Source organism: Aythya fuligula, chromosome 20, assembly GCF_009819795.1.
Source record: "Aythya fuligula isolate bAytFul2 chromosome 20, bAytFul2.pri, whole genome shotgun sequence".
In the NCBI taxonomy this organism is placed as follows: Eukaryota; Metazoa; Chordata; class Aves; order Anseriformes; family Anatidae; genus Aythya; species Aythya fuligula.
In genome coordinates this window covers 10,736,714-10,757,314 of record NC_045578.1, presented here as the reverse complement: position 1 = coordinate 10,757,314, position 20,601 = coordinate 10,736,714, and the positions used below count along the sequence as shown (strand labels likewise).

Genomic DNA, 20,601 nt, shown 5'->3' with positions numbered 1-20,601 from the left:
GATGAGGTCAAAACGATGCCTATGCTCGTGGTTGGAAGCTCCATCTATATTTAAGCTTCGTGCTCTATTTTTTTTTTCTAATTCAAATAAAAGCCATAGAGGAAACCACTTGCATCGGTCTCCTTCTTTTCTAAAACAAAGACAATAAAAATGAAGCTATTGAACTCTTTTTTTTTTTTTTTTTTTTTTTTTTTTTTTTTTCTCGTAAGTTTTAGCTTGGTGGATGTTTGTGTAGAAGCTGACCAGGTTCTTTCTGGTCGCTCAGCACTGGCGCTGCCTGCAGTCAGGGTGCAGAAAGTGTTCCAGCGTGTCAGAGAGCCCAGCGGAAATAGCTGAGAAATCTAAAAAAAAGTCAGTGCTAATATTTCCTTTTTATATTGCTTCCTATTTTAAATGGTAGTATAAAAACCAATTTTACTTCTAGGTGACCTTGCAGCAGTGGCTGTTGTGGCAGGAAGCTCCAGAAGTGTGTAATACGATGATTCTGTAGCATGGAAGCACACAGAAGAAGATCTCTGCCACAAGCCTTTGAGAGGCAGTTCTGAAGTGTTTTATCACTCAGTGGTATTGAGCTTTTCTGCCGTTGTCAGCACAGCGACTTGAAAATTCAAATAAAAAGTACTAGTAATGCTGAAATTTTTAATTAAATGTATCTATTTTCCACTAATGACTTCCGAAAATATATTGTAAAAATAACATCTTTCAATGAAAACAAAGCCTGAGTCATAAATGCTTTGATGTGCTTTTCCCGGTTTTGAAATTAGCACAGTGAAATACATCACGCTGCTTTAAAGCATTACAATCTGACAACTTGCGAGCGAATTACAGAATGAGGTGGAAATCGCGCTGCCTGCCCTACGGAGCTTGCTGCCACCGGCGCTGTGCAGCCGAAAACCTGGCAGAGCTGCTTGGAAGGCGTGGATCGGAGGCTGTCTCTGCCTGTGGTGCTCTGCATGCAGCGCTGGGTGCACAAGATCCCAAAGCCACTGAACTGAAAGGAAGCGTCCCTCGTAGACCTTCCTGGTGCTTGCTGTCCTCCAGAAGTAGCTGCTGTGCCTGCTCCTGGAGGCGAGGTGCTGTGCGAGGCAGGTGTCTGGTGCGATCCCCTTCGCTCATTTTGACTTAGGAGGCTGCCCTGCCCTCAGGGAGAGCAGCATTTCCATCATGGTCTTAGTCTCTGGTACCCAAAAGAACCAATACTGAAACCAAGCCACAATTTCTGTGCAGAGGAAATTGCAGTCAGGCATAAAAGCGAGGCAGCGTGTTAGAGGTCCGTTTCCCTACAGACCAGAGATGTTGATGTAAAGTAGATTGCAAGGAACAATACAATCAAAAGTATTGTTGAAAAAAACATTTTGAGTTTTGGGTTCTTTAGTACAGTTCATCAAGCATGTTAAATAGGGACCTTCAAAGTCAACAGCAAAGGTAGTGACGTTGGAGGGCTGGCAGAGACGTTCCTGGGCGGGTGACCGTGAGGAACGAGCCCGCGCCGGGAGCAGGGCGGGAGCGGGGCCCTGTCGGGCAGAGCCACCTCAGAGAGACCTGAGCAGGCCGCGAGCGAGGCCAGCATGGGTAAACGTGAAATCCTGCATCTGGGGTGAAGCAGAACCGGGCAGCTGTGAGGGCTGGGAGTGACTGACTGGGACATAGCTCTGCTGGAGAGGAGACTTGGCTTTACAAGGCCCTGGGTAACGGCCATGCCTTCAGCAGCAGCCTGCACACTGCCATCGCCAGGTCTCTTCCAACACAGACTGCTCCGATTCTCCCTCTCTGTTTTCCCCAGTGCAGAATTCTTGCTTGTGCAGAAAGTTCTGTTAACTCCTCTGGAAAGGTGCTCAGCGCCTTCTGAAAGGTCTAAGACAGGAAGAAGCCTAGGTTCGTGCAGAAAGAGGGGTTTACTGGTCTAGGTCATTCCATTTCTCCTGTTCTCCCGTTTTGCCCTCTCAATCCTTCAAAGTCTGCATTACAACTTTCAGAGATAAGAAAGCCATGTCTTCTCTGTACGTTTTCTCTTCATTGAAAGTCAGTTTTGATGGTTGGCCTTGTTTCTTCGTTGAAGAAGCCAAACAAAACTTAGTGTCTTGAATATTATATTTACGTACTTCGTAATATAACTGGTAAAGTGCTCCAACTGGCCAAAATACTGACAGAAGTCTTTAAGTGTGCTGCAGCTGTAGAGCTGTTGTTAATTCCTTGTTTGTTTGTTTGTTTTTTAATGTCTTTTTTTTTTTTTGGCAAGATACCCTTTCCAGTGTGAAAATACTGCACTGTGGCATTCATACTGAGCTATTGGTGTTTTTCGGAATACACGCTTATTGAGAATTCTAGTTGAATTTAGGACTCGTAGTTGCACTTGATTAGGTGGGGAATTCTTGGTTCATGCTTTGCAGTGTAAATGGTTCCTGTGATTTATGAAAAGGAACAAGAATACTCATACCTTTTTTGTTCCCATTTTTGGTTCTTGTTCTTTTATGAAAATATAGATCTTCAGTAAAATGAATTTTTACAAAGTATTGCTTTCCACATGTTCGTGTGATAGTTTGGGACTGATTGAGTCCAGCGAAGAACATGGGAGGGAAGTGACTATGTGTGTGGGCAGTGGCTAGTTTGGGACCCTCGCAGAATTTGTGTGCAGTATGAAACAGTGTCTGGTGGTCACTCCGTAGGATCGACGTCGCGGTTCTGTTCAGTCACTGAATCTTGTCTTTTCTGGAAAAGCTGCATTGCAGCTTTGGAACATTCATTGCCTTTGGTGCTGGCTGGTGAGGAGAGGTGGCTGAGGTGGGGCTCATGAGTCGAGGTTGGCTCTTGGAGTGTGCGGGGGGCTCTGTCGGGAGGCCAGCCACGGGGCATTTGCTGGGGCTCCCAGCAAGCTGCGGCCTGGGGCAGAAGGGGCCCTGTGGCTCTGTCCTGGGGGGCAGAGGATGGCCATGGAACCGCCGAATAGCTCGCCTCCGGTGTCAGCAGCTCAGTTTTACCTCCACTCAGCTCTCAGGACGTGGGTTCTAGCTTGCAGGTGTTACCCTTAGGAAGTCTTCTGGTATTTAACTAACTAGCCTATTCTTCAAATAAAGTTTTGTCTTCTCAGAATTCTGTCTTACATTTTTCTGTTCCTTTCGACGTTTGATTTGTGGAAAAACTGTCACAGAATAGAGGTTTGGTTTCAATTCAGAAAAAGAAGTAGGTGAGCGTTGGAATTATAGATATCTTTAGTAGAAAGCGAAGTGCAGATGAAATAATCAACTTGTTTGTCTCTTGTAGAATGTATTTCGAGGTTGTTCCTGGTGTCTTAAAAATTCTTAATCTATCTCTAAAGATGTAAATCTCAATGTAAAAAGCTTATACTACTTCTCTCTTTTTGTAGCTTCCAATAAAAGCTGGTCAGCAGAATACCCACACCAAAGTCAGCACGGAGCACAACAAGGAGTGTCTCATAAACATTTCCAAGTACAAGTTCTCCCTGGTCATCAGTGGTCTCACTAATATCTTAAAAAATGTTAATAACATGGTAAGTTCTCTAATTTTGGATCATTGGGTGATTTTCATAATGATTTTTATGTATTCATATTATACAATCTCTGCAGAGAATAACTGAAATTTAGTCAAAGTGATGATCGCCTTTTACACTTAAGTGTTTTCTTTTCATTTGCATATGCCATCACCAACAGCACTGAGCTGTGTTACGTATTACGTATTTACGTTAGTAAATATGGTTGTGGCAGAGCAACCTAAAGGCAGGTGATGAAGGGGACTCCTGAGTCAGTCCTGGGAAGGGTCTGTAGCTGGGAAGGTATGTGGCTCGCTAAGGAGCGGGTGCCTAAGGGTACCTAACACTACTTTGGGTCTCTAAGCAGTGGTTAGTGGTATCTAACTGGCTGTGCCAACCAGTAGAATGCACTGCTTGGTGGGAGATGGGGGAGGACATGTTCCATCACATGGAGAGGTGCTTCAGGTAACTAGGGGAGCAGGCGAGCAAAGCTTTTAGAGGAATGCAGCAGGTTAAGGTAGCTACTGAGCAGCCGCATTGAGGTTTTTTTCTCAGCTGTCCTGCCAGTGAGTGACTCTGCTGGAAGAAGAAGGGAAAAAGATTTAAAACTTAGGTTATTTGAATTTTCCTGGCTGTTTGGATGCTTTAGCATTTGTGTCCATGTGTAGAAAAAAAAATAACAATTTAACAAACTACCAGCTGAATTTCTATCAGAAACATGGATAGGGATGCTTTACTAGTCAGTAGGAAAAAGGAATGAAAACTGTGTAGAAGCGATACACATTGCTCTCCCATTATTATTTGATGTGGATTTCAGCCTCATTGAACCACTTAATATTGGTACTTGAGGGCATTGATGTGAAGGGATAAGGTACAAGATGATTTTTCTATGCGTTCCAAAGCGAAATCTCTAGAGCCAAATGTCTTAGTAGATGTTTTCCTTCTGCGTACTAGCTTTGCCTTCTGCCTCCGAGGGAACCATGAAACGATTCCTGAAATACAACAAAATACTTGAATTAACAGCAACACTAAAACTATCATTTAAAATAGACCTCAGTGAACCAAAAAGAAGAGAAACCCAAAAGGAGAAAACCTGGTGCATATCCATAGTGTCCACTGTAGAAAAATAACTGTTGCCATCAAGTTGCACAAATAGAAAGTTTAGGAATCCTTTATGAGGAGAAAGATACAGTTTGATTTTTTTTCAAGGAAGATCTGGTTTTGGATTTGTGATGAGAAAAGCTTAGTTCGTTGAGTCATGAAGCCATCTGATGTGTGATCGATCATTTGGCATCTCCGCAGACAGGTAATGGAACCAGCCAAACTCTAGCAATACTTCTTTTTTTTTTTAATGGTTTCGGTAACATAGTTCGCAATGAGCCCAGTTGGTTGTCAGTTATATAGAGACCTGCATCTGCTGTAACATTATGAAGGACTGATAAAATCATAAAATAGGTTGCCCTATTGTTAGTGATTTTAAGTTGCTTAAAACTACCAATAATCCCTTTCAAGAGAGAATTCATTTTATTTAAACTTCATAAGTATGAAGGAATGTGATATTTAAGATTGTGAGAAACCTATGTATTTAAAACAAGTTTCCTCTCAAAATCTATGCATTATAAATTGAAAGAATAAAAATAAATAAAATAAATAAATAAATAAATAAAATCGAAAAACAAATCAACGTTTGCTTTGTGCAGAGGAGCAAGACTTAAGGTTTCCTGTGTTTGATCAAATGAGCTACTGTATGAGTCAGCAGTATTTTTAAAGGATTCCTGTAGGGTGAACAAAATGGACCAAGAGACTGTCTTAATGCTAGAAAGAAGTCTTGAGGGTTTGCACTCTGCTCAAAGTTGCAATGAGTTGAACTATCCTGTCATGCGGTCTGAAATGTGACTTCTTTGGGCAACTTCATGTTGTGTTGCATGTGCAGGCAGTTGTACTGATCCAGGTTGGGCTAAATCTTTTCTGCCTTATTGTGCTGTTTTCATATTGCTGGAACTGGTCATTGTTGCTGGCCATAAAATTGGACGACAGCTTAAATGCTGGATGGAATTCTACCTCCATCCTGTTTCTGAAGTGTGGCATCTTTTTGGAGGGTCTCGTGTTTCTTTCTGTGGTCTCTGCTAAATTGTGCAGCACTTGAGTAACATTGTAGATGCAGATTTGTTGTAATGTCATTTCTGTTGAGTAAAATGTTGGCAATGAAATACAAAATTAAATAAGAGTAATTGATACCATGGTAGTTTGTGAAAAGGTATAACCTTCATTTCTGAATAAAGAAAATGATGGTCTGAGGAAGGCAAGGGGCTGCAGCGCACCTCCAGTCTTATTTTGCAGTAACTGCTTGTTCCTTACTAGATTTGGCATTGCAGATTGAACAAAGATATTTCTTCAGTAATTTCTTTAGTAAATTCTTCAGGTTTTAATTCCTATTTCAATCTATATTTTCTGGTTTTATTTCTGAACTTAACACTAGAGTGGTAAAGGAGCCGTAACTTACTATGCCACTCTACTACATTACTTTAATGCATTACGAGTCAAATTTGTTCGTCTCGGATGAATCCTTATCCTTTCTTCTTCCAGAGAATATTTGGAGAAACTGCTGAAAAGAATTTATATCTATCTCAGCTGATTATCTTGGATACACTGGAAAAATGTCTGGCAGGGGTAAGTAGGCTTGCATAAGCAATTGCTAACTTGGTATTAAAAGAGTTAGAGGGTGTAAGTCAAATGTCTGTGTATCAATTATTACTGGTACTAAAGTTAAAACTTTTCTGATTTAGAGCAAAGTGGGATTAATACTATTTTTAAAATATTAAAACTTTCTATAAATGCAAGTAATTTACGTATTTGCTAAATTAAGGATTTTTGGGATGGTTTTTTACTTCCTAAAATTAATAATAGTAGCTTTAGTAGTAATGATTAGAAATACTTTTTCAGCTATATAGATCCAAGTAATTTTTTGACTTTGTCCTTCCCACTACTCAACTAATTTCTGGAGTTACAAAAAGTGACTTTCTTGTAACAATTTGTTGATTTTTCTGAAGATTTCTTGTGACTTTCATTTGGTGAAATAATTTCATTTCAGTTTTTTTGTAATTGTATATACAGCAGAAACTTTGCTATCGCTACTCTAAAAAATTACTTTTCCAGGTGTTTCCTAGTTTACATTAGTTAACTCTGTCCAAGCTTCCATTGGGAGCCCAGTCCTGAGCTTTCCAATCAGAGCTGTGCTGAAAGGCAGTTTGCTATTACCTTTGGGATGTAAACGGTTGTACAACTCACTGTGTTAAACTCTGTAATTGCAAAGCCAAACTTCTCTGTGAGCAGAATTTGCAAATCTGTGGCTTATTCCTTTAACAAGAAGGATTTTTTTTTTAAAGCTGTATTCCTGGATGGATGTCATGAAATCATCTAGGCTCTTTGCAGTTTCCCTGTAACTGTTTTTGCAGGTTCTTTTCTTGTAAGGTAACAACTATGTTACGGTTAGGTTTGTCAAGTAGCATGTCTTGTATTACAGTACTGAAACAACCTGAGTAATTGTGGATTCATCTAAATTCATAAAAGATCCATGTAAATACATTTTGCATAATAATGTTCAGCTGTAAAAGCTGAAGTAAGTACCTTTTCTTTTGGTGCATTTACTGTCTTTGATGTAATGAATCAAAAAAAAACAACGGATAACCCACGCCAAAAAAACTGTTTCACTTCCAAAATTAATTTCTTTAAAAATTTATTACGTATGTTTTGCTTAAAACGTTAGCGTGCTTTTCCTGATACATGATGATATTTGAACAGCCTAAAATTATGCTGAATGCTTCCTGGTTTGTCCATTCAAATGAGAGCAAGTTGAGCCAGTATATGTTCAATAAGACTGAGCCAAAGTTCTATACAAAGAGCGTTGTGTTCTGTGATATCTTCAGATGTATTTCTTGCTCACTGTTCTTGCTCAATGTTTCATCAAGTTCTCATGGCAACAGGACTCAGGTCAACTAAGTGGGAGTCTCTGAAACTTCCCAATTCCCTATGGTAAATTCATTGGTAGAATTTTAGAAAGCTTTAATGCTGACCCTTCTGTTAAATCTCGTTCTTAGTAGAGCAAAGTTTCACTTCAAATTCTTTTCTAAATAGTTTCCTTATGTCTCATACTGTACAAACTGGCAAAAATTGGATTTCTCTTTTTTCAGGAAAGTAGAGACATTTTTCACTCGTATAGAACAATCCCAGACAAGAGCAATGGAGGAGCACTTCTTTTTCAGTTCCTTTAAAAAAAAAAACAAACACAAATTACTAGGTGTCAAAATATAGGGGGCAGAATAGAAAAGAAAAGAGAAAGAGGAGTAAGGATGGATCTTTGCCCTTTGAGCTTCCATTCAAAGACAAGATAGTTAATGCTTTACTGCTAATGTTTTGCATAGGCTGATGGTACATTTCTCAAAAAGGAAACATATTTCACTTTGAAACCTAGTTTGTTATATTGCTCAGTAGTATTGATCAAGTGAGTGTCCTGTGTATTTTGGAGATTAATTTGAAAAGGTTAGGTGATTTGTGTACTGTTTCTGTGTACTCTGCTATGGTCAGTGGTAGTGTGCAGGCAGAATTTGAAGTTTAGATTCAGGTCCTGTCCCACCAATGGCATATGCTCCTTTTTTTTTTTATTGTACAAACCTAGAAAATAGAATACCATGAACTACCAAATTTATTTATTTATTTATTTATTTTTCTTTTAGCAACCGAAGGATACCATGCGACTAGACGAGACTATGCTGGTAAAACAGTTGCTGCCAGAAATCTGCCACTTCATCCACACTTACCGTGAAGGCAACCAGCATGCAGCCGAACTGCGCAATTCTGCCTCGGGGGTTCTTTTTTCTCTTAGCTGCAATAACTTTAATGCTGTGTTCAGCCGCATTTCCACCAGGTAGGTGTTTCAGTAGCTTGACTTAGCCACTGTATTAGAATGCCTACTAAATATTGCTGTCTAGAACATCTGTCATGAACTTCAGTCCATTGAAGATGTGTATTGAGCGTTTTATTACTGAATTGCTTTGATGTTTTTTGAAAGTTGCTTGAAGCAGCTTAGCTCTTATCACACATTGTTACAGCTAGCAACATCCTTGATGTATTAGAAGGGGATTTTGCACACCCTTATATGGTTGAATGGCAATGAATATGCCAATTGAATTGAAAAAAAAAGTATATGCTCCTTATAATGTAAACAAAAATGAATTCCATTTAAAAAAAAAAATTTGCATTTTAGAAATCAAACTAAAATTATATGAAATTTTAAGTATTTTAAAAACTTTTAAAGAACCCTTAATAACTTCAGTAACTGTTTCAAGAACATAGACTTGGCAGCTAGCATGGAGGATGTGGTTTTACTCAATAGGTTGATTATGTTCTGTTGCTTATAGAAAAGGAAACGATTTCTTTTGCTCCTTTTATAGGAAGTATTTTTCGGATGAGATTTTTTGACAATCTGAATTTAGTTCATGAATCTGTACTTATTCACACGTCCCTAGCATGGTTTAATTCTCAAGCGCCAACACCCTTCTTACCATGGGTTTGAGCTGGAGTGTAGTGCTTTTCCCCAACCTGCTTTTCTCTTCAAGATGGATTGTACAGAAATAGTTAAATACTTGACCAATTGTTGCTGATCTCCACAGGGGTCAGCTTGCCGACAGTTAGCATTGCTGATCTTTTGACCTGTGCTTCCTGTTTAGGCATATTTCTAGGCCTTGTACAGCAGCTGGGGGATTTTTGGCACGAAAAGCACAGCAGTGGGGACCTTCCCATTCCCAGCGTGGGCTGTTAAACTTCCCTGGCGTTGAAGAAATGAAGAGCTGCTTTTGTGTGTAGTACTAGAAATCGCATTCCATGTCAAAAACACATCTGTAGCTTTGGAACAAGACACGGCAATCTTTAGTTTTGTGAGAACATATGATTTAGTTATTAGTGGGTTAGTATCTGATGAGAAGTTTAGTAAATCGTCGAATACAAAAGTATGAAATGGCGCCATTGGATTTAGAATGGTATGATTAAACTTCATCCTTTTTCTTATGCCAAAAAAACATGGACTTTTTTCATCTTAAAAAATGGTTGTAGCTTACTTCAGTGCCATTAATTGCCATCAGTCATTGCTTTGCTCTAGAGAAGTTAGCTGGGACAAGACTTGCTGCTAAGGAGAGGTAGTATAAAGGTGTCATGTCTCTGTGATTGTAATATTTAGATGAAAAAATTGCAAGATTATAGCTAAAATATGGGAGATAACAGAAGGATTTAGACAAAACTTGCGTGTAAACAGACTATCACCAGATGGTATGGGTGTCTTGTGAGACTTATCACTGGTATTTCTAGATCTGTTCTCAGTATGGCTGAGAACAAGACTTTAATATTAGCTCTTAATCATGCAAAGTTTGTCTTTTGTTTCTAAACATGAAAAAAATTATAAGAGGGCATCATCATATAATATTCTTCTGCTGTTCAACAGTACATAAAATCACAGGTGTGAGTTTCTACCTACCTGACATCATCTGGTTGAGAAGTTAATTTATTTTGTATATTTTAGATTGCAGGAACTGACTGTTTGTTCAGAAGATAATGCTGATGTTCATGATATTGAACTTTTACAGTACATCAGTGTGGATTGTTCAAAACTAAAACGACTTTTGCAAGGTATGACGTGAATGTGTTGTGTTTGTTTTGTTTTTTTTTTTTGAAATACATCTGTATATGACTAGTTGGAGATGATACAACAGTATTGATGCATGTATCTTTTTATTGCTGTGTTTTACTCCAAATATTCATATATATTTTTACTGAAACGTTAAAAAATATTGGCGTAGCATGAAGTCATTGTTTTAAATGTGGAATGTTTTACCTTTACAGAGACTGTATTCAAGTTTAAAGCCCTTAAGAAAGTAGCACAGTTAGCTGTTATCAACAGTCTTGAAAAGGTAAGTATTATAATATTTTGTTTCATTGCTACTTTGCAAACTTTCTCTAGTTTACGCATATTTGCAATTCAGTAAATTACGTAAATTTATGTAAAATATGCATTTGTGCATCAGTTCAATGCATATGTTCTGCAAGAAATGTTGAGTTCTTAGAAGTAAGAGTAAAATCTCTCCATTTAAATACATAATTCAAAAATAAAAATATTTTTAAGCTCTGGAATGTAAAGATGTTTTTTGTTACCTGCAGGCATTTTGGAACTGGGTGGAAAACTATCCTGATGAATTCACAAAGCTGTATCAAACACCACAGACGGATATGGCTGGTAAGGCATAAAAAATGATGTATTCGGAAGTTGGTTTTACTTTTTCCTGTTAAGTCTTAAGGTGTTTTTTTTTTTTTTTGGGGGGGGGGGGGGGTGTTCTTTTGTTGTTATTTGTTTTGTTTTTTTTCCCCCTAAGACATCCCCACATTCGTTTTTGTGCCGTATTTGCTTCTTATGAAGCCTGCATGTTAGAAACAAATTCCTGTCAACACTTTCAGGGTAGGCAGGGATGTATGGCTGCCTGATTTCTCTCTTGACGCAACTTTTAAATGGGTTCATTTTGTGGTTCACAATACAAGGAGATATAACCCAAAGCTGCAAACTCTTTAAATATTTTTCATCTACGTACAGGAAAAACAACAACAACGTGAAAACCTTGATAAAAGAACAGTAGCTGTATTTGTCTCTAGTCAAAAAGGGATGAAAATTTATATTTTCAGATAAACCATGGCTTTAAATGGTTTGAGCCCATTTATCTCAGGTAGCATATTACTAATATGCAAAATAGATATTTTTTTTCTGTGTAGGTGGAGCTATCACTCTGCTCTTTTATACCTATTATCTGCCTTTTCATAATTATAATTGGTGTTGAACTTGGGTTTACCTTTTATGCAGATTGTGCAGAGAAGTTGTTTGACTTAGTGGATGGCTTTGCAGAAAGCACAAAACGTAAAGCAGCAGTTTGGCCACTGCAAATCATACTCCTGGTCCTGTGCCCAGAGATAATCCAAGATATAGCAAAGGATGTGGTAGAGGAAACTAAAATGAACAAGGTAAGAGAAGAAAAATATCTTAATTCTGATTTCTAAAGTGTGCTTGTCTTTGCTTTTTCGGTATTTCAAGTGTATTTTACTATGTTTTTTATTCCTAAAGCGTATTAGAATTCCATACATAAATTTCTGCACCCTTTTAAAGTTCTCACCTAGCATATGATCCACTGTCAATAATTCATACAAATAGTATGGCCTGAACAATATTGTTTCTCTTGGACGTCACCCTGGAGATGTGAATCCGAGTGTTGATTGCCTTGCTTCCACCAGTAGCAAGCTTAGCCTAACTTCTAACTGGTGTGCGTGTATTGTACCATTACAGGTTTCTGCAGTGTGTTTACTGTGTTCTGTAATTGCAGTACCTGTAGCAGATGGAGAATTTGATGTGGCTGCAAACACTGATTGCAAGTTGTATTCCAGTTGCCCTAGAATTATCCAAAATGAATGTCTTTGTTAAACATGTTTCTCCAAAATGCTCCATCAAGTTACTTCTTGCAACCCCAGTATCCATGACTTCTGATCAGGAAATGCAGTGATGTTAGTTTTAATACTGAAGTTTCTGAAAACCCTGACCATGCATTACCAAAGCTCTGGTTATAACTATTCCCAATTTTAATTCTGCAGAAACTCTTCCTGGACAATCTCAGGAAAGCACTTGCAGGCCACAGTGGGAGCAGACAGCTGACTGAAAGTGCTGCTATTGCTTGTGTTAAACTTTGCAAAGCATCTACTTACATCAACTGGGAAGATAATTCTGTCATTTTCCTATTAGTGCAGTCCATGGTTGTAGATCTTAAGGTAAAAATATGTTTCCTAATTGCAATGGAGAAATTTGATTTTTTAAATTCTGAAATTAGCTTCAAACTTCTTAATCAAATACCATAGTATTTTTCAGATGAATGTTTTCCTTTTTTTCCTTATATAAAATAAAGAAATGAGTTGAAGGGCAAAGGAGGAATAGTCTTCCATTTCTTTGGTGGATTTTCTTCGGTCTCCATTAGGCCTCCTAAAACTTTAATTTGTTCAAGAGGCTGAACATTAAAATAAAAAGTTTTATTAAAAAATGCTTAGAAGTGGAGATTGGTTTGTTTAGTTAGTATTAACAAGAATGGCTATTGAATATTTGACGCTTAAGTAGTACATATTGGTAGATGCAATTTGGAAAAAGTGTAATTTTTAGAGCAGCCTTTTTTTCCAGCAGTATGATTTATTGAAAGTAGACAGGAATAATCTCGGTTTCTTTTTTTTATATATTTAGAATTTGCTGTTTAATCCAAGTAAACCTTTTTCAAGAGGCAATCAGAACGCAGACATAGACCTTATGATTGACTGCTTAGTCTCATGCTTCCGCATAAACCCTCATAATAACCAACACTTTAAGGTGAGAACACAACTTACTGGTAAGTTGTTATCAACATACTGTCGATGACCTGTCAGTTATCAAAGATAAGCACGCTGGAAGTTTGTAAATAATTTCAATTGTATAAGTATCCCTTATTGACGATTCCCTTCACGTTTTCATTTTTTTTTTCTTCTCTGGTTAGAATTTCTTATTCTCATGTCTAGATTTGACAGTTTTGTCAATTTAATAAAAAGGCTCCAGTATGATGCTCGTTGTGATATGAAAGATGACAGAGAAAAATATGTCCCTAAGTGGCTTTTATGTATTATTTTTATTGTAGATCTGCTTGGCACAGAATTCCCCATCAACATTTCATTATGTACTGGTAAATTCACTCCACCGAATAATCACAAATGTAAGTTCTGAAAGTATTTAATTAGCCTATCTATTTGTGGCTTCTCTTCGGATCCACATCTGCTTACTAAATAAAATCTAAATACTAGACCAAATCTTGTTGCCTGTATCTATGCCTCAGAGTTGCTTGTTAATACACAAGCCCATGCAAATCTTAGTTGGCGCTATCCACCAATTGGATTCCCAGTTTGAGAGCTTTTCCTGATCAGGATGAAAATAGAATCAGTCAGTGTTAAGCAACTAGCCTTACTTAATTTATATAATATTTTCTATTTCATTTATCCCAGCATGGTAATGAGAACACTAAAAAAAAATCAGACATTTTGACAAATAGGGAAGAACGTGCTACTGTAGATGTGGTAGTGTACCTAGAGAAACAATGAAGTTGTTTAAAGTTATATTGCTTTGGTATTTGTACACTTTCAAAACAGGCACTATGCTTTACTCGTGTTTAATGTGTTGAATAATACTATTTTTCAGATATTATCACGCACTCAAAAGACTAGTTTTCTATTTTGTTTAGTGTATCAGAATAATTTGAGAGCACATTAAGTGTTTGAAGTTTTACTAGCTGTCTGTATCCTGAAGCCTGCTGTGGTTTCCTGTATCCGCGGTTTCAGAGTATGTGTTTATTCAGAAGGAGAAGAAATATAGTAAGCAGCTTACTTGGAAGCATTGCTTCTGTTGTACTTCATTTAAACATTGACAGCTTTATTGACACAATGAAAAAATAACACTTGTAATACTGTGTAAAATACTCATGTAAAGTTTCATTATATTACAGCTTTATAACTTTGGTATCTAAGATAAATCATAATGTAACTCTCATGTTGCCAGTTTACCTTTTGAGCATTTCTGTGTTTTCATTCTAGTCTGCGTTGGACTGGTGGCCCAAGATCGATGCCGTGTACTGCCATTCCATGGAGCTTCGCAGCATGTTCAGTGAGACTCTTCATAAAGCTATCCAGGGCTGCGGGGCACATCCAGCAATTCGCATGACTCCGGTAAAGACTTGTAAAGAAGTTGTTAAAACACAAGCCTCTTGTTTTTCCTTTGTCTCCATTCCATTACAGCTTTTTTATTCATTAACTTTAGACTGGAAACTAGAGGGAGGAAGAACATTGCAATCCAAAAAGCAACAGAGAGCCAGCCATACATGTTGTGTAAACCTTTGAGATTTTGGTGCATTGACTAACTGTTCCTAGTCAGTTAGTGATGTATGTTTCTCAGGTTTTTTTCATGCTGCTTTTAAACTGGCAGTATAACAGTATTTCTTCTGTAACTGTCCCGTGGCTAACTGTTCTTTTTAAGCTTACTTGCTGTGTGAATTAACTAGGTAATATGTCCATTTTTATTTAATCTGAGAAACAAAAGCGTTCTGTATGTGAGCATAATTTCTGAAAACTGCAATGCTTTTACCATAATTGGCATGAATATTTCTTCATTTGTCTTGCTTAATTTCCTTTGAGCAAGTTGACTGTTTGGTCTTGGTGACAGCACTGAAGTGATCCAGACTTTTCAAACATTATGAAATAAAGCCGGTATTCCTGGTCACCTTAGGAGAGGGGGAAAAAAAAAAAAAAAAAGGAAATTCAAATTGTAGTTCATCCAGATTTTTTCAGTAAGTTCACATGCAGCTGCGTTGCCTTTCTTTTGAACTTTCCATGTAGGACTTGGGATGCGTCAAGTTAGCTCATTGGTTTTCTGAATTGTTTCAAAGTGCATTTGTAGTCCCAAAGTGTTGGATGTCTGGTTTGGAAGAAGGCCTAAAATGTTGCATGAAAATATTCCTATTGGGCTTCTCATACAAAAACAAATGATCAAAATGCTTTTAGTTGAAAGCTACAACTTGTTTAACTTGCTTTATATGTGTGTGTGTATATATATGTTTATATATACATATCTATATTCATCTGTAGAGAAAATAGCAGGGATGTTGTAATGGCAACTCTGACATTGACTGGTGGTGCTTTGTCTTCTGCTTCTTATTTTCTGTTCTTATTGGCTGCTGTCGCTCTCATGGTCAGATGCCAACCAGTCACTGTTTTGCATGGCAGTGGGCCTCTGTTGCTGTAAGTATGACCCATCGTAACTACCGCAGAAAAGCCTTTCATTGCTCTGACTTTTCTGTGCATAGTTACCACTGCAGTCACATCACTTCATCTCGGGCACGAAAGGTGGCGTGCTTTACGTGAGAGCGCAGGACTGGAGAAGACCTCTTCACTGCTGGTCCGGCAGTTGCAACACCATCCCTTACACAAATCTGTTGAGCTCGTTGGTAGAAGTAAAGGCTTTTTGTTGGGCGTGTTCTTTTCTTTCTAACCCCTACTTTTCCATCACGGTGCTCTTCCAGAATCTCCCTGCTCTGGTGTTTAAAGCTGTTTTCTAATTTCCAGCCTAAACTTACTTGTGTCTAAGTTGTCCCCACGTGTTTTTGTTCCAGTGTTGTCTGTCAGGTTAAAACTGGTGTTTATCCCACTGATGTCTGTGCAGAGAGTATCCATCTCCCTCTCTTTGTTTTCTGATAATCCTTAGTTTTGATTGTGTGAAGTAAATAAATCGCTTCACAGAAACTAATCAGCTTCTTTTGGCATGCACCTCTTCTCAGAATTCACTTAGCTGTACCAAATTAAGATTTTGCACAGAATGAATTACCACTACCAGCATAGTATCAATTTCTTGATCAGATACTTTTAATGTGGTAAATTTTATTCTGTTTTCATATAGCTGTTCAGCAAAATAGCAAGAACTTCTAGCATTTCTTGTAGAATTAAATTCTACAGCATCATATATAGACTTCAGTTACCTTGAGGATGATTTCAAGCTAGTTTCATTTTTTTTTGTTGAAAAATTTATAAATTTAATGAAAATGAAAAACAAGTTCATGTTATTGTTTAATTGAGATTTTATCAAATAAGAAGTTAGAATAAATAATTTTAAAAGCTGAATTTATGAAGTGTTGTATTCTGTCTTGTGTTGAGTATCCACAATGTGTGTTTTTTTTTCCACGTTACTGTCTCTTAACTATTTTGGTAAGAGTAAGTAAAAATACTAACGTAATCCCTGATGACATGATTCTAAAGTTCATGAAAATATAAATTCTGCTTGGGCATTCTGAGGATCAATTAATGCAAATTCACATTTATATATATTCACTTGTATTTTGTGTGCATATATATATTATAAATTATATTTTGATACTTATTTATATTATATAGTCTTTCACACACTTTAGCATGTGTCCAGATTATTTTTGTTAAGATGAAGGTGCTGCAGTCACTTGCCATGCAACAGGGTGGTTCACTTTGGGGTACTGTGCACACTGTATTGAGGCATAATCTTGATTTTGGAAAATCCTTATAACCAGTAGCATCCATATATGCTTATTTCACAGCTAACACTCTTTATGACTATTAGTTACATGTATTGGTCATACTGTTATCTGGGTTGTGTTGTGTGAACAGCAGTGGTAGAACACGATACAGTTCATAATGGAGTCAAATCAGAATACCTTGTATGAATTCTCAGTACATACCTTAAAACATCTTCCATTTCAGATGAGGAGGTTGAATGAAACAGTTTACTGATTTTTTCAAATGGAGCTAGTTTTTTTGTTTGTTTGTTTGTTTTTTAAGATGCATTGTGTACCTTGTGAAAACTGAAAGGTACATTTTTCAGAGGTTGTACAGATGAAAATGCTATCATCTAGACTGATAATGACAGGAAAATAGAAAATGATTTGCCTTTGAAAATAAAACAAATCCTTACCCTGTCATGTAATCAAGCTTACTTGGGATCCTTTTTTTGTCTTTCTTTGACAAGAGGAAATCCTCTAAATTCTTGTTAGTCCTTCTATCCAATTTCCTTTTGTACAGCTTGTCTTATACAAAATCTTTTCTTATATCCATCTGCAGATTACTAAAATATTTCTTAAATAAAGCTTAAAGATATAATAGTGATAGCGTATGCATATTTAATAGGGTATTTCTAAGTAGAAGGCTATGCAGCTATACTGGAGTGAATTGAATATGATTTATAACTTTTTCATGAGTTATAGATAGTACAACCAATTTGCTTCATAAGATGTTTAATTATAACTACTCCATAGAGTACCTCACTGACAGTGACTGTGCTTTTTCCTCCTGTCAGAGTCTTACATTTAAAGAGAAGATGACAAGCCTTAAATTTAAAGAAAAACCTACTGACTTGGAAACCAGAAGCTACAAGTTCTTGCTGTTATCCTTGGTAAAACTAATCCATGCTGATCCAAAGCTTTTGCTGTGTGTAAGTATGTTATATTATTAATTCTATCCCAGACAAAATCATGACAAAACAGTAAAATTTACTTTTGAGGCTTCTAAATGAATAAAGATTAAAAACATAAACCTGACATCAAGAATACCTGTCAAAGCAAAAAGACAACATCAAAAAGCACCTGTAAGAGATATTACAGAACCAGAGCAATCACAATGAAAGGGACCATAAAGCTCTGAAGGAAGAAAAAGGAAAGGAGAAAAGAACAAAAAGAAAACTAAAATCAGGAAAAAAAAAAAAAAAGCCATTGTTCCAGTGACTAGAAAGATATTTTCTTAGGTTATTGCTAGTTTCTGTTAGTATTGTCTATGATGCTGAGTAAAATAATTTAACAAGTTTAATGTTTAACAGTGTTTTCTTGTGAATTCATGCCGGAATTAATATTCTATTCTTTTCAAATATTACCTTGTGGCTTTACAAATCTTGTTTATGAACTCTGTGAAGCTGCAGAAGTAAACTAAGTGGTGATAAAATCTGATAATGTCTACACATGGAGAGCATGTGTTATGCAGTGTTGCCAAAATTAGTGTACTACTACTAGCATCTAATCAGTGTGCTAAGTATTTTCATTTTGTCTGGTCTGTTTATCGTTTGGTTTTAAAATATTTCTATTGTATCAAAGATATAATATGCAAGAGTATCATGGCTTAAAAAGAAATGAGGTACTCTTAAAATCTACCTATTTTAATTATAAGACTATTGCTTAGCAGTCAGTAACATGGTTGGTCATTGAAAAGTTTTGCTTCTTAAAGGTGCTTTCCTTTTTGCTTTTTAGAATCCAAGGAAGCAAGGGCCTGAGACACAAGGTAGTACTGCTGAATTAATTACAGGCCTTGTACAACTTGTTCCGCAGTCCAGCATGCCAGATATAGCACAAGAAGCCATGGAGGTAAGGGATAATGTTCTGTATGCCAAGCAGTTTGTTTAAACTAGGAAACAATTTGAAATAACTACTTCAGTGTTGTTGGAGAACAATTTATTTTTTATTGCCATTTTAACAGTATTCAAACAACCCCTTTGCAGCATAACACTTATAAACTTTGTGTTGTGGTATTTGATTTTTTTTTTTTCAGAATTTGTTAGAAAAAATAGTCAAGATTTACATATTTGTCTTTTAACTTGTATTTTCTCTAGTGTCATTGCATTTCTTTGCCTCCATATCAGACAGCCCCATGTAGTAGGGGACTTCAGATTAGATATTTTGTTTGCCATAGTTGCTTGGGCTAATTAAGGGTAAATGACTTTTAATCAATGATTGTTTGTCTTGAGTCTGACCAGTTGAATTTTTGAGATATGCATTTCTTCTAAAAATTGTCTTCAATTTATAAATAGTTGATTTTTGAGGTCTTTTAGTTAATCAGACTAAATCAAAAGCAGAAATTAAAGTTTTGGCTTTAGTTCACCAGTAAGCCCTAGAATATGGTCAGAAGCTATTCTTATCGAGGTTTTCTGTTGTGAAGGGAATAATTACAAAGAGGAAAGTATTTGCTTGTCCTTGGCAAAAAGCTTGAACTACAGAAATTTTGTTGTTGCCACCAGAAGTTTATTTATGTAAGATGTGTTGCATTAATATTTTTGCGGTTTGGATCATTCAGTAAATATTGAAGCCAAAGCCTATCTTTTAAAAAGGTTGTGTTTCTAGCATGGGTTTTTATGGAAATAAAAGGTAAATCTAATTGGGAATAAAATAAAATACCTTTCACATGGATTAGCAACAAAGTCTTGTTCTGCTATATAAAATGCTTTTTCTATCTTTTATTTTTTAAGGAATGTAATTGACTTGTGATTACACCTATTTCTCTGCCCATTCTTAAGTGACTTGTCAATTTCTGCCTTTAAGTGAGATGCTGTTCTGTTTTGAATGTAGGCCTTGCTAGTTCTTCACCAGTTAGACAGCATTGATTTGTGGAATCCTGATGCGCCTATAGAAACATTCTGGGAAATTAGGTAAGTTCACTTCTGTAAATTAGAGCAACAGCTGTTTTGATCTGTCTTCTCTTTTGCAATAGCTGTGAATGTTTTGAGAAAGTTATATGACATTGTCTTGAATCTGCAGTCAAAATGATTTGTTTTCTGAAGACAAAGTAGTATCTTCCTTATACTACTTCCATTTAACAAAAAAAACAACACATGTTTTGCTGGCTTTCTTAATGACTCTCTTCAGCCTGCGCTTAAGGTATAGCAATGATTATTCCTTCAAAATGTTAAAGTCTTGCCCTGCATTCAAGTGTTTGTTTGAATTCTGTTTTATCCTCTGTGGGCTGAGGGAGGGTGATGCAAAGCAATTCTAGCAGTGTGGATTTGCTGATCTTGACTCTGAAGCCCTCATCTAAGAAAGGTAGTAGTTTGCCCTGATCTGTGGTCTCCATTTGTCTTTCTTATGTATCTAAAGAATTTTTATTGGTTAAAGTCATCTTGCTTATTATAACATCACAGCAGCTGTTGCAGTTGATTTCTTGGAGTATATTAAAAAAACATAAAGTTCCAAAATAATCAGTTACACAAAGAGCCGAACCAAAAAACTAGGCACCTCAGAATTCTAAGAATTGCATGAGCTAAACAATTTAAGAAAAATGTTTGGTGATCTAATCTGATTTGGTGCAGGTGTTTGTTTTAGAAGAAAGCGAATTAAAATCTAATAGGAACACTTTGAGCATCAACAAATTGGCCTGCATGACTGCTAAATGTGGCTCAAGGGGCTTATTATGGGATAGTTTGGGGGCTGAGTCCTACCTAGATGGGCAATAACTAAAACTCATTACTGTAATTTCTAGTAGTAGAAATGAGTTTGTGGTCTGTTCGGGCTGGGGGAAAAACCCATTAAAATTGACACTAATTTGGACCCTTTGGCAGTTTTAACAGAGAGTGTGAGGCCTGAATGGATATGAAGAAGGAACATCCCTAGATGTGTTCCTTCCAGAACAGAGTTGAGACACGTTATCAGAGCAGTGTAGGTAAACTTGTACTGCCACTGTCTGTGCTGTATCTGTTC

The 20,601-nt window shown here is 36.9% G+C and overlaps 1 protein-coding gene across 7 annotated transcripts in view; it reads left to right on the top strand.

Annotated features, from left to right (window-relative positions):
* Window positions 1–20,601, top strand: part of NF1 (neurofibromin 1) — a 90,902-nt gene that overhangs the window by 6,710 nt on the left and 63,591 nt on the right. For 4 of the 7 annotated variants that reach the window (XM_032200700.1, XM_032200699.1, XM_032200696.1 and 1 more), the window contains exons 2-16: window positions 3,365–3,508; window positions 6,074–6,157; window positions 8,221–8,411; window positions 10,059–10,165; window positions 10,379–10,446; window positions 10,694–10,769; window positions 11,385–11,542; window positions 12,164–12,337; window positions 12,798–12,920; window positions 13,222–13,296; window positions 14,168–14,299; window positions 15,323–15,367; window positions 17,445–17,579; window positions 18,385–18,498; window positions 19,477–19,556. In XM_032200700.1, the coding sequence (XP_032056591.1) occupies window positions 3,365–3,508; window positions 6,074–6,157; window positions 8,221–8,411; window positions 10,059–10,165; window positions 10,379–10,446; window positions 10,694–10,769; window positions 11,385–11,542; window positions 12,164–12,337; window positions 12,798–12,920; window positions 13,222–13,296; window positions 14,168–14,299; window positions 15,323–15,367; window positions 17,445–17,579; window positions 18,385–18,498; window positions 19,477–19,556 (1,706 nt within the window). The remainder of the gene's footprint in view (window positions 1–3,364; window positions 3,509–6,073; window positions 6,158–8,220; window positions 8,412–10,058; window positions 10,166–10,378; window positions 10,447–10,693; window positions 10,770–11,384; window positions 11,543–12,163; window positions 12,338–12,797; window positions 12,921–13,221; window positions 13,297–14,167; window positions 14,300–15,322; window positions 15,368–17,444; window positions 17,580–18,384; window positions 18,499–19,476; window positions 19,557–20,601) is intronic. The other 3 variants (XM_032200702.1, XM_032200701.1, XM_032200698.1) reach the window with 1 other exon arrangement.